Raw genomic sequence first — 20,972 nt, forward strand, 5'->3', positions numbered from 1 at the left:
GCAATTTAACGCTGTTGCGTGGCTATGTGTATTTCCCGACTGTTCACACATTTCTACAACTCCTGGTGACGCTGCCGATCAGCGTTGCGACAGCAGAAAGGTGCATTCCAACTCTTCGCAGGCAGAAGACGTGGAATCCATCAACCATACACCAAGATAGATTATTGGGAGTTGCTTTACTGTCGTTCCATCGTGACATTTACGTTGAAGTAAATAGGGTAATTGAGCGATTTGCTCGGAACCGTAGATTGCTGTTATCTCTATAATCGTCTATAGGGGACAAGGGATTGCTGTGAATTTACTTTCTTGGGTCGGGTGTGGCACCCTATGCATCTTTTTTATAATTTACATCAATCATTTGTGTGTTTCGATAGAAGCAGATGAATTTCTTGTCGGAAATGTTTCTTTGCGTTCAATATACAACTTCTTTCGGCGCTGTCATAAGCTCTCATTTCTAAGTCGTGACAACATGTACTTTGCTGCTTGAGCGATTTCATGTTTGTGTGGAAGTATGAATATGTCGTATACCTCACTGCAATTTTTGTCTGCGCGCATTTTTGATCACTGTGGTTCAGCCGCGGATGCTCCTTTAGCACTAAAATTGTCACATCAATATATAATGATTTGTTTTTTTCCCTTTTGCGTGACATTTCCCTCCCGATACATGGCAAATGATTGTTCTTTGAGCTCTTACTGCAAAGTAACGCTAGAAATCACGGCGAACGCACTGACATTTGCTAGGTAAACATATTAGCCTACATATTCATGCACTGTAACTGACCAGTCGCAAATGCACACTACGTACAGACAACCCCAAAAGTTAACGGGCCAGGGGACTTAAGAAAACGTTCAGTTTCTGAGCTGCCCGTAATAGTAGTCAATGAAATTGAACATCACATTGTTGTCTACACGAACTGGTAGGGACTGTAAGTGCGAATACTAGGCTACGTTGTGAAGCTGCACAGATACTCAGCTTTTTCTTAGATCTCGTGTCTTGTAATATTTTGTGGTTGACTGCAGTTACGTTCCTAGTTTGTTAAGGTCAAAAATAGCTTCGAACTTTTTTCGAAACCAATATCTAGTGCCACAAGATCTTTTTCTTCTGCGCCTTTACAACAAGGTACATTTTGGACGCAGGGTTAAGCGCCAGCACTAAAAAAAGTCAGTATTTGTGCGGTTTTTTTTCAGGCAAAACTTTCATCCCGCCCTCCGCGCGTTCCCGTTCTATGCTGGGCAACTATAGTGAGCACCCCCCCCCCTCTTCCTATTGATCCTACCCTGGATCCGCCCCTGCATCCTCATTGCAGTTTTTATGCAATCGTCCGCATCTCACCATCGTGATTCCGTCGTGGTCTTTGCCTCATCGTCACCTACTCATCATCAGTTCATCTTGATCATCTTTTCGAATCGTAGCGTCGTCGTTACGCAGTCGTGATCATACCGTCGTCATGCATTCGTTCTCCATCGTAAGCGCATTGCCGTCCTGACAGTTTCACCATCGTCCCTATTGATTCCCCGTCCAATTCTCGTCATGCCATCATCGTCACACAGACGACGTCACTCCATCACCGTCATAACCTCGTCGTCATCCCATTTCCCTTTAGCGTTGTAACGCCATCGTCATAGAGCCGTGATCATGCACTCGTTACACTTTCGCTGTGATGCCGTCGTGGTCGTTCCAACGTCGTCATTCTGAATTCATCATCTGACTCTCCTTATTCAGCCGTCGTCACGCCATCGCCACCACACAGCAGCCAGTGGCCAAGCCGTTATCGTGTGGCGGCCACCGTGGCGCCTTCACCGTCAGTCATGATAAAGCCGTCGTCACGACGTAATCGTCATCACATTGTCGTCACGACTTCATCGCTATACCATACTCGTCACTCGTTTGACGCCATTCCTCCTGCGTCATTCTATCATCGACATGCGCATGGCCGACATTGGCCATCGAGTGCCACAGCAACGCGGGCCGCAACCTGAGTATAATAAGCACGCATACATACCAAGCAACGCAAATCCAACAATGACCACTAAAAATGCTAAATAAACGTGTGTTGAGCAATCCGTTATCTAGCGATATTGCTTGAGCGGTAATCGCATTACCGTCGACAGACATCTTGAGATGGCTTCTGCGGGACTTTCCGTTGTAAGGTAATAGATAATTTTCAAGGTAGCCTGACTCAGTTAGCCTGATTCTGGTCATTGAGCGGGATCACTCAAAGAGGCGGACATTACTTACACGAGAGATAGATTTGCACAATCACCGCATTATAGAAGCTTATAAAATTACCTTTCACTTTAATCATATTACCGCAGATGATGCAATTTACAAGTTTAAGCCAGTGAATTCGGAAGGCGTATTCACAAAGAACGAACTTTCCGGATGAAACGACCTTCGAGCTGTTATTACCGAAGTAGGCTGCGAAATTCATTGGCGCCTGACTTCACTTTGTGCCACAATGCATAGAATGCCATTTCTTTTTTAATAAAGTAAATGAAACAACAGTGCATTTTTGCGCAGGTTTGACGGCCCATATTTTGGATCATAAATATTCTCTCCAAGCGGGTATGCCTTGCGAACTCGCCGGCTAAAACTCATAAATTGCAATATCTTCCGTGAAGTGATTACTCCAAAAATTCTGTAGCAATTTTTTTATTTCGTGACATGAGGATTTCAATTTCTCTTGAGAGTAATGCCCGTCGCTTCTAGTAATCCATCACACGGACTACAATGACGCCATATGCCACACGAAAAGTTTTAAAAGCTCTGTAAGGTCTAAAAGAACATCCCGTAGACTCGGACAATACAGCCTCTAGCGTGCATCGGCGGCGATTCAAGAAAGCGCGTTGCTTGCACAAGCTACTGAAAAGGATCGGTGTATCTGGATTTTCTACTGCCTGTGACATAAAGCATTCACAAACTAAATGCATGTGCAGAGTTCCTCTATACTTCGGGAGTATAAAATGCTGCCGCTACCTCTAGTGGTGCCTTAATGTGCCGTGATTACAACAAAAACCAAAATTAAGTGAGAGCGCTTACGCGATGCCCTATGCCTCTCGCGGGCGCGAGGGGTTCGCCGCGCGCTGTTGCGCTTCTGACCTCACGTTCTCTCTATATAAAAAGCCAAGTAATATAACTCGCGGTGTGCCGCAGTATGTCATGCATTTTTTCCAAGCTCACTTTTGCCACAGCGAGTCAATAACATTTGTAATGGTGCTCCCGTGCTCTGCGATTTACTACATTTCGCGGCAATATGCGTTTGCTAACACTTGGAATTGTGGCATGCGCAACAGTCATATCTCGCAGTCCGATAGAGAACTCGTGCCGCACCTGTTGTGTCGAAAACATCATGGCCGCAGCCTTCACCGCTTCAAGGTCAAAAAGCGAAATCCCGAGGCAAGTTATATTGTGCATCTTAAAAGATTTCGTGCTCAAGACAGAGAGACAGACAAAGGCGAGGCGAGACGGATGAACGAAAGTGCTTGCAAAATGCGTAGTGCAGATGGCGTCGGCATTTTCGCATTTCACTGCAGCGGCGAGCGCTATCTCCACTATGATGCGGCCAGTAAAGGTTGTACAGTCATACCCCCTATGCAACCGACCGACCGCCTGTCTTTCTTTCTTCCTATGTCTGTTATGGTGCAACTGAAGCGTGCAGAACGTCGGGCGCGCAGCAAAAGCATGAAAGAAGCGTGCCCTCTGTTGCGATGTCGCCACAAGAGGGGCCCTGGGAGCAACAGGTGTGCTTAGCGCGGAAGGTGGAAATGGGTAGTGCGAAATTTTATGACCTTGAAAGTTATGTGTCGTCAAAGTAGAATACAAATATCGTAAAACAAATAAAACATCGTAACATAAATCAAAGAAGCACCTTAATTCCTAAACATCTGTTCAATAAATCTAGTCGTGCATGTGCTTTTTGTTGTGGAACACTTCCAGCCAGATTGTCGGCGTGTTTTGACACCAGTAGATAAGAAAGCGCTGCGTGTTTTCAGCTGATTCCTGTAAACACACTTTTTTCAGTCTTTCATCAACGAACGTTGAAGCAATGCGACGAAGCACATGAGCAGGATAAAGCTCTCAAGAAGCTTACGCATCGTTTCACCTAAACCAGCCAGGAAGCCTGTCACCATGTTTCTTGCAAGTAGAAATAACACTGAGATATGCGAAATTATTCTTTCATCTCGGTGAGATTGCGCTGCGCAAAAGAATGCCGAAATGCAGGGCAACCGAAAGCACCTTATGGACCCAGACTGAAGTTGTCCGGATAACAGTTCTTGCGCAGATGGCATAATGCCTGAAAGTAACTTTTGCCGACAGAGGACAGTATGTCTGCTATGCACATTCAAGAAAGAATGTGCGACACGGCCGGAGAAGCAGCAACGGGAAATGGGCTAGCTCCACACATCCGTGGCAAATGTGGCATTTTCCGCAGCCGCAACCGCAGATACAGAAAAGCAAGTTTATAACTTTGATCGCTGCACTTGCCAACTATTTCGCCAGGCTGCAGCGACAGCAGACGCTTTACTGGACTGAGACCTGCTAATGGCATATCTAGCTGTACCTTACCTGAGTATAACGAAAAGCAAAGAAATCACGCAGATTTAGGCTAAGTGCTAGACGTCAAAAGATCCACTAAAATCTAATTACCTGAAGCAGGCTAGCCGACTGTCATTTCCCCCTTTCGCAGGGGATGTCAATAAAAAAAAAGCCTCCGGCAGAACCCGTCCTAAGTGGGGCTGCCGACGAGAATGCGTTCACCATTCAAGCAATGTCCCGAGAGAACGGCTGGCTCAACACGGGTATATTTATTAATATGAAATCATTATATGTCCAGAGAGGTGGAAAATTTGGCGTTGTCTGTAAAGAGTGGTGCGAAAAATCGAAGTTTGTCGTCAGCATCTTGTTTAACGTCAGTAGTAATAGAGAATACAGCAAATGGTATAGGAACGTTAATTAGTGGAAGCTGTGGGTAAGTAATGTGAATTAAAGTAATGTAATTAGTAGTAGATTAGGCTAAAGTAGATTAGGGTGGATTATGGTTGGTACAAACTACAGCAAGCTGAATTAAGGTGTATTAAAGGAGATTAGGTAGAACTTAATTTAGGGTGGTTACTTAGAGGTGTTACAATGCTTCCGCATTATTATCATATAAGAAAACCTAAGTGACTCTCAATTTATTTGAATTCTGGAGTTTAGCATGCCAAAAACAAGATACGATTGCGGGGCACGCCATAGTAGTGTACTCGTTTTGACCACCTGAAGTTCTTGCCCTAAATGCACTTGGCCGCCTTCGAAACGCGGTCACGACTAACAGCACTGTGCCAGCGCCTGCTTCACCTCCACCGCGGGTCGGCCCGGCATTGCACTATCTTCGGGGTCCGCCCACGTATGTGGAGTGCTTAACGTCTGTTTCACCTCCTCCGCGGGTCGGGCCGGTATTGCCCTATCTTCGGAATCGTACCACGTATGGAGAGTTCTTAAGCCTGCTTCGCTCCCCCCGCGGGTAGGCCCGGCATTGCCCTATCCTCGGGATCGGTCCACGTGTTTGGAGTGCTTAACGCCTGCTTCACCTCCGCCGCGGGTTGGACCGGCATTGCACTATCTGCGGGATTGGCCCACGTATAGGGAATTAACTCATGCTTCACCTCCGCCGCGGTTCGGGCCGGTATTTCACTATCTTTGGGATTGGCGTACGCATGGGGAGTTTTTTGCTTACGACACGAAAATTCCCTTGAATGGTAGAGATGTACAACTTCGCTGTAACATTGGCGAATCCCACACGTTGTGGGAATCAATGTAAGGGAACCTTTGTATGCTCTGTGCTTTGATTGACGATAATTAGTGGTAGTGTCGGTGGCGAATTTGTTATTTCTTCAGCTTTCAGTCCAGCACGATAGCGGTGAGCTACTTTGCGTGCACGACTGCTGTTTAGTTGCGTAGTCCACCAAACACATGGTGACACGTGTTTGCTTGAGGCGTCTTGTTCATCAATGTTCATGATTTCGGAGAAATTTTCGCATTATCATTGCCTCACATCGCACAGCACATCGCGGTAGATGTGTTAAACATTATTTGAACTATGGGGCTGTACTTAATTATAATAATTATGATTATTCTAGGTATTCATTGTACGTATACATAGCTCAGCCACTCTTGCAGGTCCCGCGTAGGGAGCGTCAAAGTGGTACCTTGTCGCCTTTGTTATTTCTAGTATATATAGATGAAATCGTTAAAAGCTAGACTCCCGGTTTGAAAATTACTGTTGGCTGATGATTGCATTTTGTACAGTGATATAACTTGTCAGAATGAACAGATTTTCTTCGAAAGAGATTTAAACAACATTTTGAAGTGGTGTAACGAATGAGAGATGTTTATAACACTGAGAAATTCTATTGCTTCGCATTATTCTAAAAAAAAAAACTCCATTAACGTTTTCTTCTACACTAGATTCTTCAGCACTGCGTGAGACTTAAAACTACGATTACTTAGGTGGTACCTTTGCTTCCACATTGTCGTGGAACATGCAGAGTATTAATATTTGTTCTTCAACTTTCACAAACTCTCTTTCCTAAGATACAAACTGAAAAATGCCCTGCTTGTGTAAAATTACTGTTATTTTTTATTTATTAGACCAAATCTAGAGTATGCATGTATGTCATGGAATCCTTACACTAAGTCAAATATCAGGCGTCCTGAAAAATACAAAGAAAGCAGGGGCGCTATAACGTAACACTATTGGAAACTTTTCTTTTCCAGTTCCGCAATCAGCTCTCCTCGATTGGTTAAAAACGTTTTTTAACCACGCCCATTTCGCATGTCTGTCACGCGACGTCACGAAAACTGCGATAGCGCCCCCATCTGATATGACGCGTAAGCGCTGATTATGCATGATTGGACCAAACAAAAGAAAAATAGTTGTTGCTGATTCGAAGCTTTTTCGCCATTACCCCTCGGCTATTGGCCAAAAGTTCTTGAGCTGCAAACACTTCACTTGCCTGTCACGCGAAGTCACAAAACCGCAAGAACTCACCGCGTCGAAGTGACGTGTACGCAATAAAGATGCGTTAATAGGCCGAATAAAACAAATTTTTTCTAAATAGCCACAGGCTGCCCCGTTCCGAAAGGAATAAAAGATGGCTGCCGCCGATCGCTCGAGCACAGGCTACTCGCACCTCCCGGAGAGCATGGGTTTATTTGCGTGCAATGAACCTTTTTGCGTAGCCGACTAACGTTTTCGGGCACCTTTGGCACGTTTATGACCTCGCTCCACCTACTCTGCATTGCTGAGGATCCGTTTTAGCGGCATTCTTAACCTTTCGTTGCATGCCGCCGCGATTTTCGGCCAGCCACCGCAAGCTAAGTAAGGGAAAGAGGACCAATCGCAGACGCCGGCACCACCTCCTTCGTGCTGTTATCGATTTTCAGTGCACTGGCTCGGCCCATCGAATCTCTCTCCACTTGAGCATGATCCTCGCCTCTTGTCAACCAATTAGATAAGACAAGCCGCTTAGTGTAGGCAATTTTATTCGTTTTTCAGGCAAACAAAAGTGACCTCCTATAAATGAGGAGGGCATTTGGTTGATCTCTTCAGACAATCCTGAGGGTCACCACCAGATGCTTGCGTCGGCGGTTACGCAAATTTGACGTCAGGAGATTGGAATAAAAACATATTGGAATAGTTTTAGGTTATAGGGCCCCAGGCCTGTTTGTATTTCATAAATTCGCAAGGCTGGACTGTCCATAAAAATTATGCCTGAAAATTCTACAGCTAGTCTTGAATGATGCCGAAAGCAGCTGACGCTTTATTTCCGTTCCTTCCTTCTCGGAGGTATGAGCCATTGCTTTGCTTAATGAACGTGTTCCACGTCAGCTCTCTGAACTTTCACTAAATGAGTCGAATATTCAACTCGGATCTTCATGAAAGTGCATTGATCGGATGTACATGCCTACGTGAACCACCAGGATACCCAATTACGAGGCAGCGGTCCATTTCTGCGGTAATTAGAGCCGATTTTGTGGCCCACGAGGAACGCCCACCGGCCTTGGCTTCGGCAGAGGGAAGCGGTAGGCCTACCCTTAGGCCGCATCAAGCCGTAGCCAAAATACCGGCCAATCGCTAATTTGGCAAGCGGACACGGACGCAATATGTCAACCGCTATGAGAATTGAGGTCGATGGCGAAGAAGTTTCACCGGATCAGCGCACGAGAGCCCAGGGATGAAAAACCGCCGGCGACAAGTTGAAGCAAAGGAGCCACGCTAGCCAAGATGGCGCCGAAGCCTCAGCTGACGTCAGCTACAGACGTGGCGATGACCTCAATGGCACCACCGGCAAGAGCCTCCGCCACAGGATGAAGCGAGTAAACAAGGGCAAGCTACTCAACGGCGCGAGAATGCCAGACCTCCCTCGTGAAGACGTGAAGATTGTAATGCGGCCAAGCGGCGGGCTTCAAGTGAGCGATGTGGCTTGGGTCAAAATCAGCCGACCCATTACTGGGGCAGCCAAAGTCGATGCAGTTGCATAAAGAGAAGATATTATTTGTCCAAACCATAAGAGAAGAACATAATCGTCGCACCTCGAAGAAGGAGCACGGCGAGAAGTACGCCATGGTGAAACGCATCGACATTCGAAAGACGTTCCACAAGGTGAGCGCTTACGAATCGGCGCCTCACGGAACAGTTAAAGGAGGGATACGGGGCATCCCGCTAGAGGACACCGTCTAAGAAATTGAAGACCTAGTGGTGCACAAGCACAACCCGACAGCGTTGCAGGCGATACGGATTGGCAAGACCAGGTCCGTGGTCATCTCCTTCTAGGGGCCCAAGGTTTCCAACTTCGTGCGTTACGGGAACTTTCTCGTTGAATGCTCCACGTGCCGCAAGCAGATCGAGTATCGTCTGCTACCAGTGTGGCCACGTCGGACACCGAATGGATGTGTACCCCTATCCCCCCAATCGCATCTGCTGGGGGTGCGGCATCGCCAAGCCTGACAAAGAGCATACGTGCGCGCCCATGTGCGGCCTGTGCGGCGGCAAGCTTCTCAATGCCGACCGGGCCTGTAAGGGAAAATTTAAGACGACGTACCTGGTGCGGCGCCGGCGCTGGGAACGGCGCCGGGCAAACGACGACAGCAACCAAGAGGAAAGAGGTCCTGCAGGGAGACCCCAACGCAGAACCTCTTCGCGCAGCCGTTCGAGAACGCCGACCCGCAAGGGTGGCCACCAAAACCACAGACGATCGAGATCCCGTTTCCGGGGCGGCCCGAACGGGGTCGACCAGACGCCATTGGCTGGCTCCAAGGACAGCCACCGCTGCGAGACGATAGGGAAAGGTGGCAATCGAAGCTCGAGCGGAAGGCGCCGGGGATCCCGTTCGAGGTACCGGACCAGATCGAGAACCCGGGACGAGTCCAACCAATGGGGGATACTCGCCTAGAAACAGGTGGGCTGGACCGACAGGTCTTCCGTCGCTCTAGGGAACGGCAGAGAGTTCCTACCCCTCAGCCCTACCCCACCTTCCTCCTCTAACCGAAACGCCGCAACACGTCAAGAGTGCGGCGAATGTACAGAACATAAAAGACTAATCGAAAAGCAAAACGCCCAGATTCAAGAAAAGAACGTGCAGATCAGGGCACTCATGAGTAAAATAGATTTGCTAGCTAGCGGCATCTCGGCTACTAAAATAACCAAAATGAGCATGGCGCCTGAGGACGCCAACGAGAAACGCAAGGTGCCGCGGAGAGACCCCCCTTCCCCTCGCCCCGCGAAGAGCAGAGAGGAGAGAGGCGCAGCCCATGCAGCAAGCATTGAATGTTCAAGAAGCGATGGAGGCTGAAACCTCCGTTGACTACGACATGGCAGCAGCGGCGCCGCAGACGTCACAACAACAGCAACCGCCGCAAGGGGGCAGACTGGCAGCCATACTCGCAGCCATCAATCAAATCAACGAGAAGCTCGGTAATATGAATGCCACGCTAGAGGTCTTCGAAGGTCAAATAAAGATCCTGTCAGTCAAGCACGAACGACTAGCGGCGAAGGCAGCAACAATAACCACGAAGAACAAGTTCGGAGCGCTAAAGAAAGAACGCGCCAATAAAGTCAAGGAATCGATCGCGTACAGGCGCGGTCGCATCGAAGTGTCAAAGGAAGATGACGCATACGCCGACCAGTAAAAAGTAAATCCGCGAGGGGGGGGAAACGATGATTTACCAGTGGGATTGCCGGGGCATCCGCACCAAGGAGGCAGAGTTACAACTTCACATAGATGGACCCGACCGGAAACCGGATATGATCGCGTTGCAAGAGACGCACGACAGATCCAGACTCCTGGGATACGTGACCTACACGGATCCGACGGAAGGCGGAACGGCGTTACTGGTGCGCACCAACATAGCAGCCACGCAGCACCTCACGGCGCAAAAGGGCTTCGAACACATGCTGGTCGAGGTTCACACAAGGACGTTTTGCAGTGCCGGAAACCTGTTTGCGATGAACGCATACTGCAGGCGGTCGCAAAGGCAGTACGACTTTGAAACAGTGAGCCAGGCGAAGAGGTTGGCGGGGAACAGGGCGCTCCTGGTACTAGGCGACTTCAACGCCCCTCACACTATACGGAGTTACAAATACCAATATAAACGAGGCAAGGCTCTAGCAAAGGCAAGGGAGGACCAAGAAATGCGCTCCTTAATGAACCAGGCATCGTCACCCGACAGGGAAACAGCGCCAACGGGGACGCCACACCAGACCTGTCGTGGATAGTTGGCTCCCTAGAAGTGGCCTGGTGGAACGAAGACGTAGACGTTGGCTCCGACCACAGCATCATAAGTATAACGATCAAGGGACCAAGGTTCTGGGCGGCCCTCGGCCCGCATCACCGCCGGGGACCGAATGTGCAAGCACACGGGTGAAGAAAACGAGATCTCCGGAGAAAACGCGGAGGACGGCAGACATCAAACGTACGCAGAATGGGCGTGAGAACAAAAGATCGCGCTCGACAGATTTACTGAAGTAGTGACAACGATGCAGACGCCCTTCGTCAACGCCAAGCTAGTACACATGTGGGTGGCGCGGCACTCGCTCACGCGAAGATGGAAGCGTCAACGTGGAAACAAGAAGCTCGTCAAACACATCGCGATACTCAGCAAAATGATCGATACGCAACCAAGCTCTGCCGTGAGAAGTGGATGAGTACGTGTGATGGGCTGCAGGGAAAGCTGTCGACGCGCAAGACCTGGTGCCTGCTCAGACGCTTGATCGACCCATTGAGCAGCAAGACCGCAACCAACCGCAGCCTCACTGCAGTTCTGAACGCTTACGATGGCAACGGCCAAAGGTTCATTGCATGCCTCAAGGCGATCTACTTCAAGACGGAGAGAGGGCGATTTGTGATACCGGAGGTGCACGGGGAACCGAAAAATCCAGCACTGGATGAACCGTTAACCGTCACGGAGTTATTAACAGCCACAGACAAAAGTTATAAGATGAGCGCACCCGGAACGGACGCCATTACATACAAGCTGATCAAAACCATAGCGATGCGGCGGCACGCGGGCTCCTGGGTCACATCAACGGAACCTAGGGAAGTTCGCAGTTGCCTGCATAATGGAAAGAGGCCGAGGTATGATTCATAGGGAAACCTGGCAAGCCTCTTACGAGCGAGAACAGGCGCCTGATCTCGCTCACGTTCTGTGTGGGCGAGGTCATGGAACGCATGGTTCTCAGAAGACTTTGAGCAAACCTGGACGAGACAAGTCAGATGCCGACGACCATGTATGGATTAGCACTTGAGCACCCAAGATATGCTGATCCCATTACACGAACTATTGATTAAGAGAGCTACGAGGCACGCGCCCCGGGGTATACTGGCTTTAGAACTCAAGAGGTCCTTAACAACGTGTCCCACGCTAGCGTGCTCGAGAACCTGCGCAAGACGTGATGTGGCCGCGAGACCTATGGCTATATGAAAGATTTCTTAACCAATAGAACGGCGACTATCCGGATAGGTTGGAACGGTCCGAGCCTGTGGAGGTCGGAAACAGGGGTACCCCACAGGGGTCGATCCTGTCGCCTCTGCTTTTCAACCCGACCCTCCCGCCCCTGCCAGAACTGCTCTATCAGCTAGAAGGCATGGACCACGCGTTCTATGCCGACAATATAGCGCTGTGGATGAACCGCGCGGGGTCTGATGCCTGGGCGGAGGAAGCCCTGCAGAGAGCGGCAACGACCGTCCACGAGTATGCCACGACCTGCGGCCTCAGCTGCGCCCCACAGAAATCGGAGCTGCTGATGGTACAGCGCGGAAGACCAAAGAAAGAGCCGCCGCCGAACATAATCATCACCATCGGTGGCACAGAGATCAAGCGAACGCCGTAGATCCGGATACTGGGCCTGCTGTTGCTCAGCGACGGCAAGGCGCACGCAGCCGTCAACAAAATCAAGACCACATCAGAGGAGGTCTTGAGCATGATCCGGAGAGTCACCAACCGGAACAGACGGATCAAAGAAGAAGACGCACAGCGCCTGGTGCAAGTATTCGTCGTGTCACGCGTAACGTACTCCACCACGTACCTCCAGCTTACGAAGGTGATCCGCGAGACGCTGAACACGACGATAAAGAAAGCAGTCAAGCTCGCCATAGGCATCCCAGTTTACTCGTCAACGCAGAAGCTGCTGGACATGGGTACCCACAGGATGGTGGAAGAGCAGGTGGAAGCACACCTATCCCACTAGAGAGTAAGACTGAGCCGAAGAGAGCTCCGCCGGGCCGTCCTACGTAAGATAGCATGGCAAATTGAACAGCAAACGACAACGGAGCCGCTCCCCACAACGTGGAGAGCCAGTATTAAGACCAAGCCCCTCCACCCATAGAGTTTCCTACAAAAATTACTAGAGGGAACTCTGGCGCTAGTGTCTACGGGAGCTGCAATGGGAGCGTTTGTCCCAGCATGGGAATTATGGGAAGTACATGGATTTGCCTAAACTTCGTACTTTTGGCTTCAAACGGCTTTCTGACTTTGTAAACTCGTCATTTTCAACAGTGTATTGCGTAATGAATAATTAAATAAACCTCATTAAAATTGCCCGACGACAGGTTTCGAGCACAGGGACTCTAGCATAGAAGCCTGATATTCAAATCATTAAGCCACGGATGCATGTATCTAGAAGCGAATGAAACACCCTTATGAATTTATCGCGGGATGCCAGTGCCTTGAGACGCTTGGCGCGTTTCGAATTGGCCACCTGGACAAGTTCAATCGTTGCAATTAATAGCAATTGTACGCGTTCCTGGCGTCTTCTGCACTTCGAAGAATATAGATTGCGCCGAAATATACGACAATAAGATTTATATAGCGTAATATACAAAGCCACAAGAACGTCTGAATCCACAAGCACGAAGATCAGACAAATCCATGTACTCCCCATCATTCCCATGGTAGGACAACGACTGCAGCCCCAGAGTTCCCTCTAGTAATTTTTGTAGGAAACTGTATGCCTCCGCCGGAACATGCAGCCGGGGAGGAACGACGAGAGACGATCTGCGTGGGCCAAGGCACTGCCTCGACAGCTCGAAGAGGACCCCGCGGTTCTCTACGCGTACGCCTCGCTTCCCAAGCACGCCACCAGAGCAACGGCGGTCGTCGCCACCATCGATAAACTGGTCACAGGCGCGTCGATACGGACGATGAATACAGCCGAAGCAGAAGTGGCCGTGGCTCTCGCACTCGCACAACCGGGAGTGAGGACCGTGGTCAGAGACTCTAAGACCGCCTACGCAAGCTACCGCAAGGGGAATATCTCTCCAGGGGCACTAGCGATCCTCACCAAACGGAAATCTCCGGGACGGGCTGTTGAGCTCGTGTGTGTCCCGGCTAACTCGCAAGTGGAAGGCAATGCACTCGCCGACCACTATGCCCGAGAACTGTCAATCCGGGCCGAGGAGGAGCCAGAGCTACCGCACCCTGTGACAAATTACAAGGACATCACCCCAATGTACAGATGCGGCAGATGTAGTCTTCCGCGTCCGCATCCGCAACTCAGCCGAACGCAGCAAATGATCGTGTGACGCATGCAAGCGGGATCGCTAGCGCATCCCGTGCTCTTGCATAAGATCTTCCCAACAGAGCATGACCCTTCATGCCCGTTTTGCAGACGATCAGAAGGCATTCTAGCACACATCCTTGCAGAGTGCAGTAAGCTCAAAAACCCTCCGACATCCCTACCCCCCCCCCCGCGATGGGAGGCCTTGTTGTCCCGCTCGACCTACCGACCCAACTCGCGCTGGCGGCTAGGGGCCAACCGCTGCTGGACGCGTATGGGACCTGGAAAGAAGGTTCCCACCCGTCTGGTGCCAGCGTGCACCAACCTTTACTAAGGGCTCAGTAAAAGTTTCTTCTCTCTCTCTCTCTCCTTCCTTCTCAACAGAAACCTTGAAATGAAGCTATCAACACTTACATAACACCAGCGATAACACGGCACACAAGATCGTATCATCTTGACTCACTAACACCCTATTATGCTCCAAGTGATACTCTCAAAGTTTCCTTTTTTCCCGAACAATACCGGACTTGAACGACGTCGCCAGTGTGACCAAAACTTGTATAGATTTGTACTTGATTGTTCCTGATTTCTTCACTATTGCTGGTATTAATATTTGGGGTTTTACGTGCCAAAACCACTTTCTGATTATGAGGCACGCCGTAGTGGAGGACTCCGGAAATTTTGACCACCTGGGGTTCTTTAACGTGCACCTAAATCTAAGCACACGGGTGTTTTCGCATTTCGCCCCCATCGAAATGCGGCCGCCGTGGCCGGGATTCGATCCCGTGACCTCGTGCTCAGCAGCCCAACACCATAGCCACTGAGCAACCGCGGCGGGTTCACTATTGCTGGTATGTATTGATTGCCCCCTCTGCTTCGACCAAAGGGTCTGCAGTATGTAGTAAATAAAGTAAATAGATTCGCGGTCTGCACCACGTTTCGCTGCATAGCCAAGAGGCTCCTGTTCCGTGCGACGCTCCTTTCAGACCTGGGTCTCCTCGGCGCTCAGTGCTCACTTTGAAGCTAATTTCATGGCGGTTGTTTACGTGCTCCTAATGCGTACGTGACCCGCACGCTGTTGACACACCATGCTCCAAGCACCCTCTTCAGTCTAAGGGCGATTGTAACGTTGATACTATCACAGCCGAGCATGCGGCCTCCACAGCCCAGCACCTGCATTTGTGTCACACAAGGAAACAAGCACAGCACGTGCCATGCGCACAAACTGTGAAACGCTGACGAGGAGGTGGCGGCCGGGGTGCGCTAGGGCCGGCGCCATCTGGTGGTGTTGCAAGAAACCCAGCAGCGCACGTAAACGTTACCAGGAGGTGAGCGCAATCTGGTGGTCTTCAAGAAACCCAGCGGCGTGCGCTAGTATGACTAGCGAGTATGAGTAGGGGCAGCGGTGGCGTAGAGGTAGAACACCCGCCTCGCGTGCAAGCGGTCCTGGCTTCGAATCCCGGTGCCGGCAATTTTCCGCCGGATTAAAAAAAATCCGCGTGTTGATAAAATTGCATAAACAGGCCTGGAGTGCGGCCTGATCCCGGTGACCAGAATCGGTAACGCACTCCCTCACCAGAGCAGGATTGGCCACCCTGGTGCAGTACTTGGCCGCAACCTCCTCTATGGACCACAGCAGCAGTGCCAGGAATGTCGGGAGAAGGGGCAAAAAAAGCTTCAAAAATACTCAAATCACCATCATTAATTGTTTCGAACATCTCCGGCAAGCAAGTTTTGCCTAGAAGGACAAGATCACTATCTCGACGCAATTAGTGCTGAGGTTCATCTAATTTGTCCTGTTTGTTGTCACGGCCGTGAAGTTGCCCTTGCATGAACACTACGTGTAGCAGCAGCAACACTGGGAGCGGCAATACCAACTCATTACGAACTTGCGCTAATCTCTTTAGTTCCCGGACATACCAACAAGCACAATTTGTGTATCCCTTTGAATATCCGTATTGGAATTGAAACCGTCAACACTCCCATGCATAGAGGGTTATACCTGAGCCAACGCCGAGATGCTGTCAGTGCCGCCTGTGGAGCCCAGCACAGCGATCAGCTTGTTAACATTGCCTTCCTTTCTGGCGATGATGGTAGGCACCATGGATGTGAACACCGACCTGTTACCCTTGAGCACATGGTTAGGTGGCAGCGAAGACAGAACATCTGTGCCTATATTCCACCGCCAGGCCGCAGCACCGTAGTTGTTCAAATAGTAGGCTGTATCTGTAAGCGTCTTCATGGAGCCAAATCTGCAGTGTAGAAGGCGAGGCTTTGAGTCAGATCGCCATATCCTACAAGAACGAGAAGGATAGAAAATTACGTTTGACGTCATTGAAGCTGTGAAGTTATGAACCCATTACCTGGCGTATATTCCTTGAGAACCTACTCAGCGATGTTACCTACAGCTAGTAGTTCTGTTCTAAGTTGCAAGCACAAACAATGCTTTAAGAATGCACAAGTGGCTCTCACCCTTTGGTTTCTCGAGCTCGCACGGAAGAGCAATTGGCGAGAGCGTGGGCGGCATTCGCCGTGCGCGATCTACTGCGATTTATTCTTGTAGCCTCGCGACCCACCAAATTAAAGCGGAAAAGAGAAGAGATATTTTTTTTTCACGCCATCAATATTCAATTTAAACAGGTGAATATGTGGTGTGAATACTTGTCATTTTTTCTCCTGGACCAAAATATAAGCAAAATTTTTTGGATTACGTGCAGGTAACTGCAGAAGATGAGGGTGGAGAGCATAAGAGAAATAATTATAGAATTCAGAAGAAAGCGAGCAAGTAGAACATTGATTGCAATGGTTCCTGCCTACGGCAATAACAGTAACACGACGTTCTTCGTACCGGAACCCTTCCATCAGGCGCCTAATTGATGCACTAATGACTTACTCTGTCCACCTACTTTTTCGTGATGGAGCGCTTCCGCACAACGGAACCACGTAGCGTCCTGGAACGTACAACACCGCTGAAGCAGGTGCCTCCTTCCGCCTTCAAATCTCACGATTACTGGATTTCTCCTGCTCTCCATGCAGCTCTCACGAGACCACGGAAGATCGCAAACAGTGCGTTAAAATGTATTTGGGAGCCTTAAAAGCTCTGTAGAAGCGTACATCATTCGTTCGTAGGTTTATGACGCTTGGTAGCGGTTTGAAAATATGAATGAGTGGCTCTAGAGGCACGAGCTGCCGCGTGAAAACAGGGATGTAAAGGGCGAGAATTGTTTCTTTGATGCCTGAGTCTTGCAGACCTGATAGGATAAGTTTTGGAATACTGCTCAATCCTCTATAAAATATGCAATGATGCCAAAATTAACGGGCATTGCGATGTCCTAGATGCGAAAAGAACAGTGAATTTTCTAGCAACAGTTGGAAATAGATGCGGGCATACAAAGCTAAAGAATGCAATCGTAAAATTCGTCCCCGATCTGTGTCAATCTCACAACTCATGCTTGCCGACAGTGAAGGTGTACGAGCAGATTCGCTCATCCTACGCATCTACTACAACGGCCCATTTGCTGGCTTCCGGCCTCGCTTGAACTCAGCAGCTATTATTGTTAAGTTATACCGACACCACGGATCCCTTCCAAGGGAAGGGAAGCGTAGCAGGGGGCGGCAGAAAGTTAGGTGGGCGGATGAGATTAAGAAGTTTGCAGGGACGACATCGTCTGAATTAGTACGTGACCGGGGTAGTTGGAGAAGTACGGGAGAGGCCTTTGGCCTGCAGTGGGCGTAACCAGGCTGATGATGATGACCGGCTCCGCGTCGGGGTCAGCTAGGAATTTGCGCCTGCGCGGAAGGCGCATATGAGAAAAACCAGCCTTGGACTGCTTCAAATAGGCACTGCAGCAGCCGTGCTGGCGTTGCTGTGGAGCTTTGGCCTTTGCTACAACGTTTCCCAGCCCCATAGAGTTTCTCACTGTATTACTTGGAGAGAAATGTGCCGCCGTCATCTATGGAATTTTTCTAACTGGTGCTCTGCCATCATGGGAATGACGATATTGACACATGTACTTGTTTATCTATATCGGGCCACCACGTTTCACCGGCTAAGAAATGGTATCGCACAGCGTAGGTCGCACCTGCATGTATCCGAAGTTTATGGAATATTATCGATGGTTCGATTTGCTCTCTGTCACCGAACCTTGTGTATTCTTATTGCATGTATGCGCGACGCAAATAGTGTAGAACTTTGCGGAAGACACGCGGGTCCCAGCGATTACTCTGGAGCATTCGATGACTGATGTATAAAAGCCGATGCGCTTGACCCGCTGATCATATTTGACGATCGCCGACTGTGTTCGCCGCTGTCGTCGTTCTTTAAGTGTAGCCTGGCTTGTGGGCACAGGTTCGCCCAATAAAAGTTAGTTTCGCCTTCCACAGTATTGCTACTGTCTTCTTTATACGTCGCTACCACATGACAATATAAAGAGGGGAGTGGCGGTGTGAGCGTTGTGTTGGATTATGTTGTAGGAGGCTTCATCTAAAACGTCGCTGGGGCTGCCCAGCTACCGTGTTCTTAAAATAAAATTTTCTTAAAATCTTTTCATGCACCCATAATACGCCCTACAATAAAATTTACTGACCTGCAGTGCATAATCAAGCGAAAAAGCGAGAACAGACGACAAACAGTGCTAAAGTATGGGCGAAACTTGTCTGTCTTCAAACTTAGGCGTCCCGCTGAAACTTTTTACGTTTAATATAATCGTACATCCAATGACAAGTCCTCATGATCACAAAAAATATTTTATTGCATAACATTAAAGCTAAAACAGCTCTTCACAGGCTGCTTTAATCAGAAATACACTGCGGTGAAAGACGGACGGATGCTAGTCAGCCACGTCATCAAGGTGTCCTGGCTCTTCCAAGAACGATGGCAATCGAAGCCATGATATATGGGCATTCCCTTACATACAAAAGCGCAGTGGCGCGAGATTTTTCTCTAGGCAATACAGTGAGAAACTATGCCCGGCCTGACACTCAGCTCTCTTTGGGAGTGAGTTCTCCTAGTGAAAGAGGCTGGCCATTCGAATAGCCACACACCGTGCAGATACAAGCAAGCAACGAATAAAGGGGGTCTGGGCAGCTGTCATGGAGGCAATTTTCGAGGTGTCGCGCAAAACAATGTATTAGGAGGAGACGCCTTCGAGTGGGGTAGAAGGACGTCTTTTCAAGCACTGAGATCGCGTTATGGCCGACCTGTATACTGCACAAATTTTAATGTTAAAGAAGATGGAGAAGTTAGAACCACGCAAAGTGTGATGGATAGAACAATTTTAGGCGTAACGTTAAGAGAGACGAAGACAGCGGTGGGGATCACCGATAATTTCGTAGGCATTAGGAAAAAAGAAAGGAGCTGAACCGGTAATGTAATGCGTAAGGCAGACAACGAATATACCATTAGACTTACAGAATGGGTGCCAAGGGAAGGGGAGTGCAGTCCGGGACGGCAGAATATCAGGCGAGATGATTAAATTATATAAAAAGTTGCTTGTGAAACTTCTATTCAGCTAAAGCAAGACAGATATGATTTGAGATATCTTGAAGAGGCCTTGATTCTGCAGGGAGCATAAAAATACTGTTACGTAGGAAGACGCAGACGCGAAGCTATATAAAGGTATATTTACAAACAGATACACCACACTTGGCCAAGAAGAACCAGCCCACGCCAGCCTCTAATAGTCGTCATCGTCTTCGCACTACTGCCTCTTCGTCATCGTAAATACCGGTCCGTAGTCCTAACCCAGCGGCAAAATCGCCATACCCAAGCATCTGAAGACCGAGCTCGGAAACAGTATAGTAGGCCTTGAGCATACTGACATGGATGCCACTAGTGCTACTACTGGATGCCAGAGTAGAGGATGAGGTCGCACTTACAGGAGCAATTTTGTGCGTCACTGGCGTCACCTGGCACAGCACGCGGTTGGGCCCCGTGTATCGCCAAAGGACCTTCTCTGAAAGTCCGACGTGACGAGAGGGCGACCACAGGACCACGGGCGCACCAGACAAAAACTGTGCGTCACAAAGGCGGGCGTTGTACAGACGCCGCTGATTGTTTTGCGAGAGCGTTATTCGAGTACGGACAAGCTGGCGCGCATACTCGCCTGCTGAAGTCGTAGCAGGAGGAAGCGCAGTATGAAGAGGCAAGATCGGTCCGCGACGGTACAATAGATACAATGGAGTAAATACGGCGGTGTCTTGCGGGGAGAAATTGTGCGCCAATGTGACGTTCGGGAGGGCAATGTCCCAGTGATGGCGTTCCTTCGAAACGTATATGTACAGCATATATGTCAGGCTACGGTTCAGTCGCTCCGTCAGTCTATTAGTTTGACAATGCTACGAGGTCGTGAGCTTCAGCTGAGTGGAGCTGGACCACACAATGTCAGCGATAACTTACTACAAAAAGTTACAACCTCGGTCAGTAAGCAGCTTTTTAGTGGAGCCATGTGCACGAATCAGTGGAATGTCATGCAAGATAAATTCTGCTATGTCAGTGGCGCAACTAGTAGGGAGAGCCCGTGTGATGGCGTTTCAGGTGGCGTAATCAGTTGCAGCGGCTACCCATTTGTTCCCAGAGGAAGACGCGGGAAAGGGGCTGAGAAGGTCTAATTCGACACGACAGAGTGGTTCCGCAGGGACGGTGATCGGCTGGAGATGGGCATCTGGTAGCACCTGAGGCGTTTTCCGATGCTCGCAGGAATCACAGACAGCAACATAGCGTCGGACGGAGTTGAGCGAGAGCGGGCCAATAAAAGCCGCGGCGCACGCGGTCGTGTATGTTCGAGCTATTCCAAGATGCCCTACATTGGGTGCGTCATGGAGCTCAAGGAGCAGAGTCCGTCGTAGATATTTGGACAGACAACAAGATCAGATCCGTCAGGGATCCTTCGGTTCCTTCGGTACAGAATGCTACCCTGGGGGACATATCAGCGAACG

The 20,972-nt window shown here is 49.4% G+C and overlaps 1 protein-coding gene across 1 annotated transcript in view; it reads right to left on the minus strand.

The window, feature by feature from the left end:
• Positions 1-20,972, minus strand: part of LOC142571039 (uncharacterized) — a 115,571-nt gene that overhangs the window by 3,544 nt on the left and 91,055 nt on the right. Inside the window, exon 8 of the mRNA XM_075679339.1 lies at positions 16,039-16,288. Coding sequence (XP_075535454.1) covers positions 16,039-16,288 — 250 coding nt within the window. The remainder of the gene's footprint in view (positions 1-16,038; positions 16,289-20,972) is intronic.

Source organism: Dermacentor variabilis, chromosome 2 (genome assembly GCF_050947875.1).
Source record: "Dermacentor variabilis isolate Ectoservices chromosome 2, ASM5094787v1, whole genome shotgun sequence".
Classification (NCBI taxonomy): Eukaryota; Metazoa; Arthropoda; class Arachnida; order Ixodida; family Ixodidae; genus Dermacentor; species Dermacentor variabilis.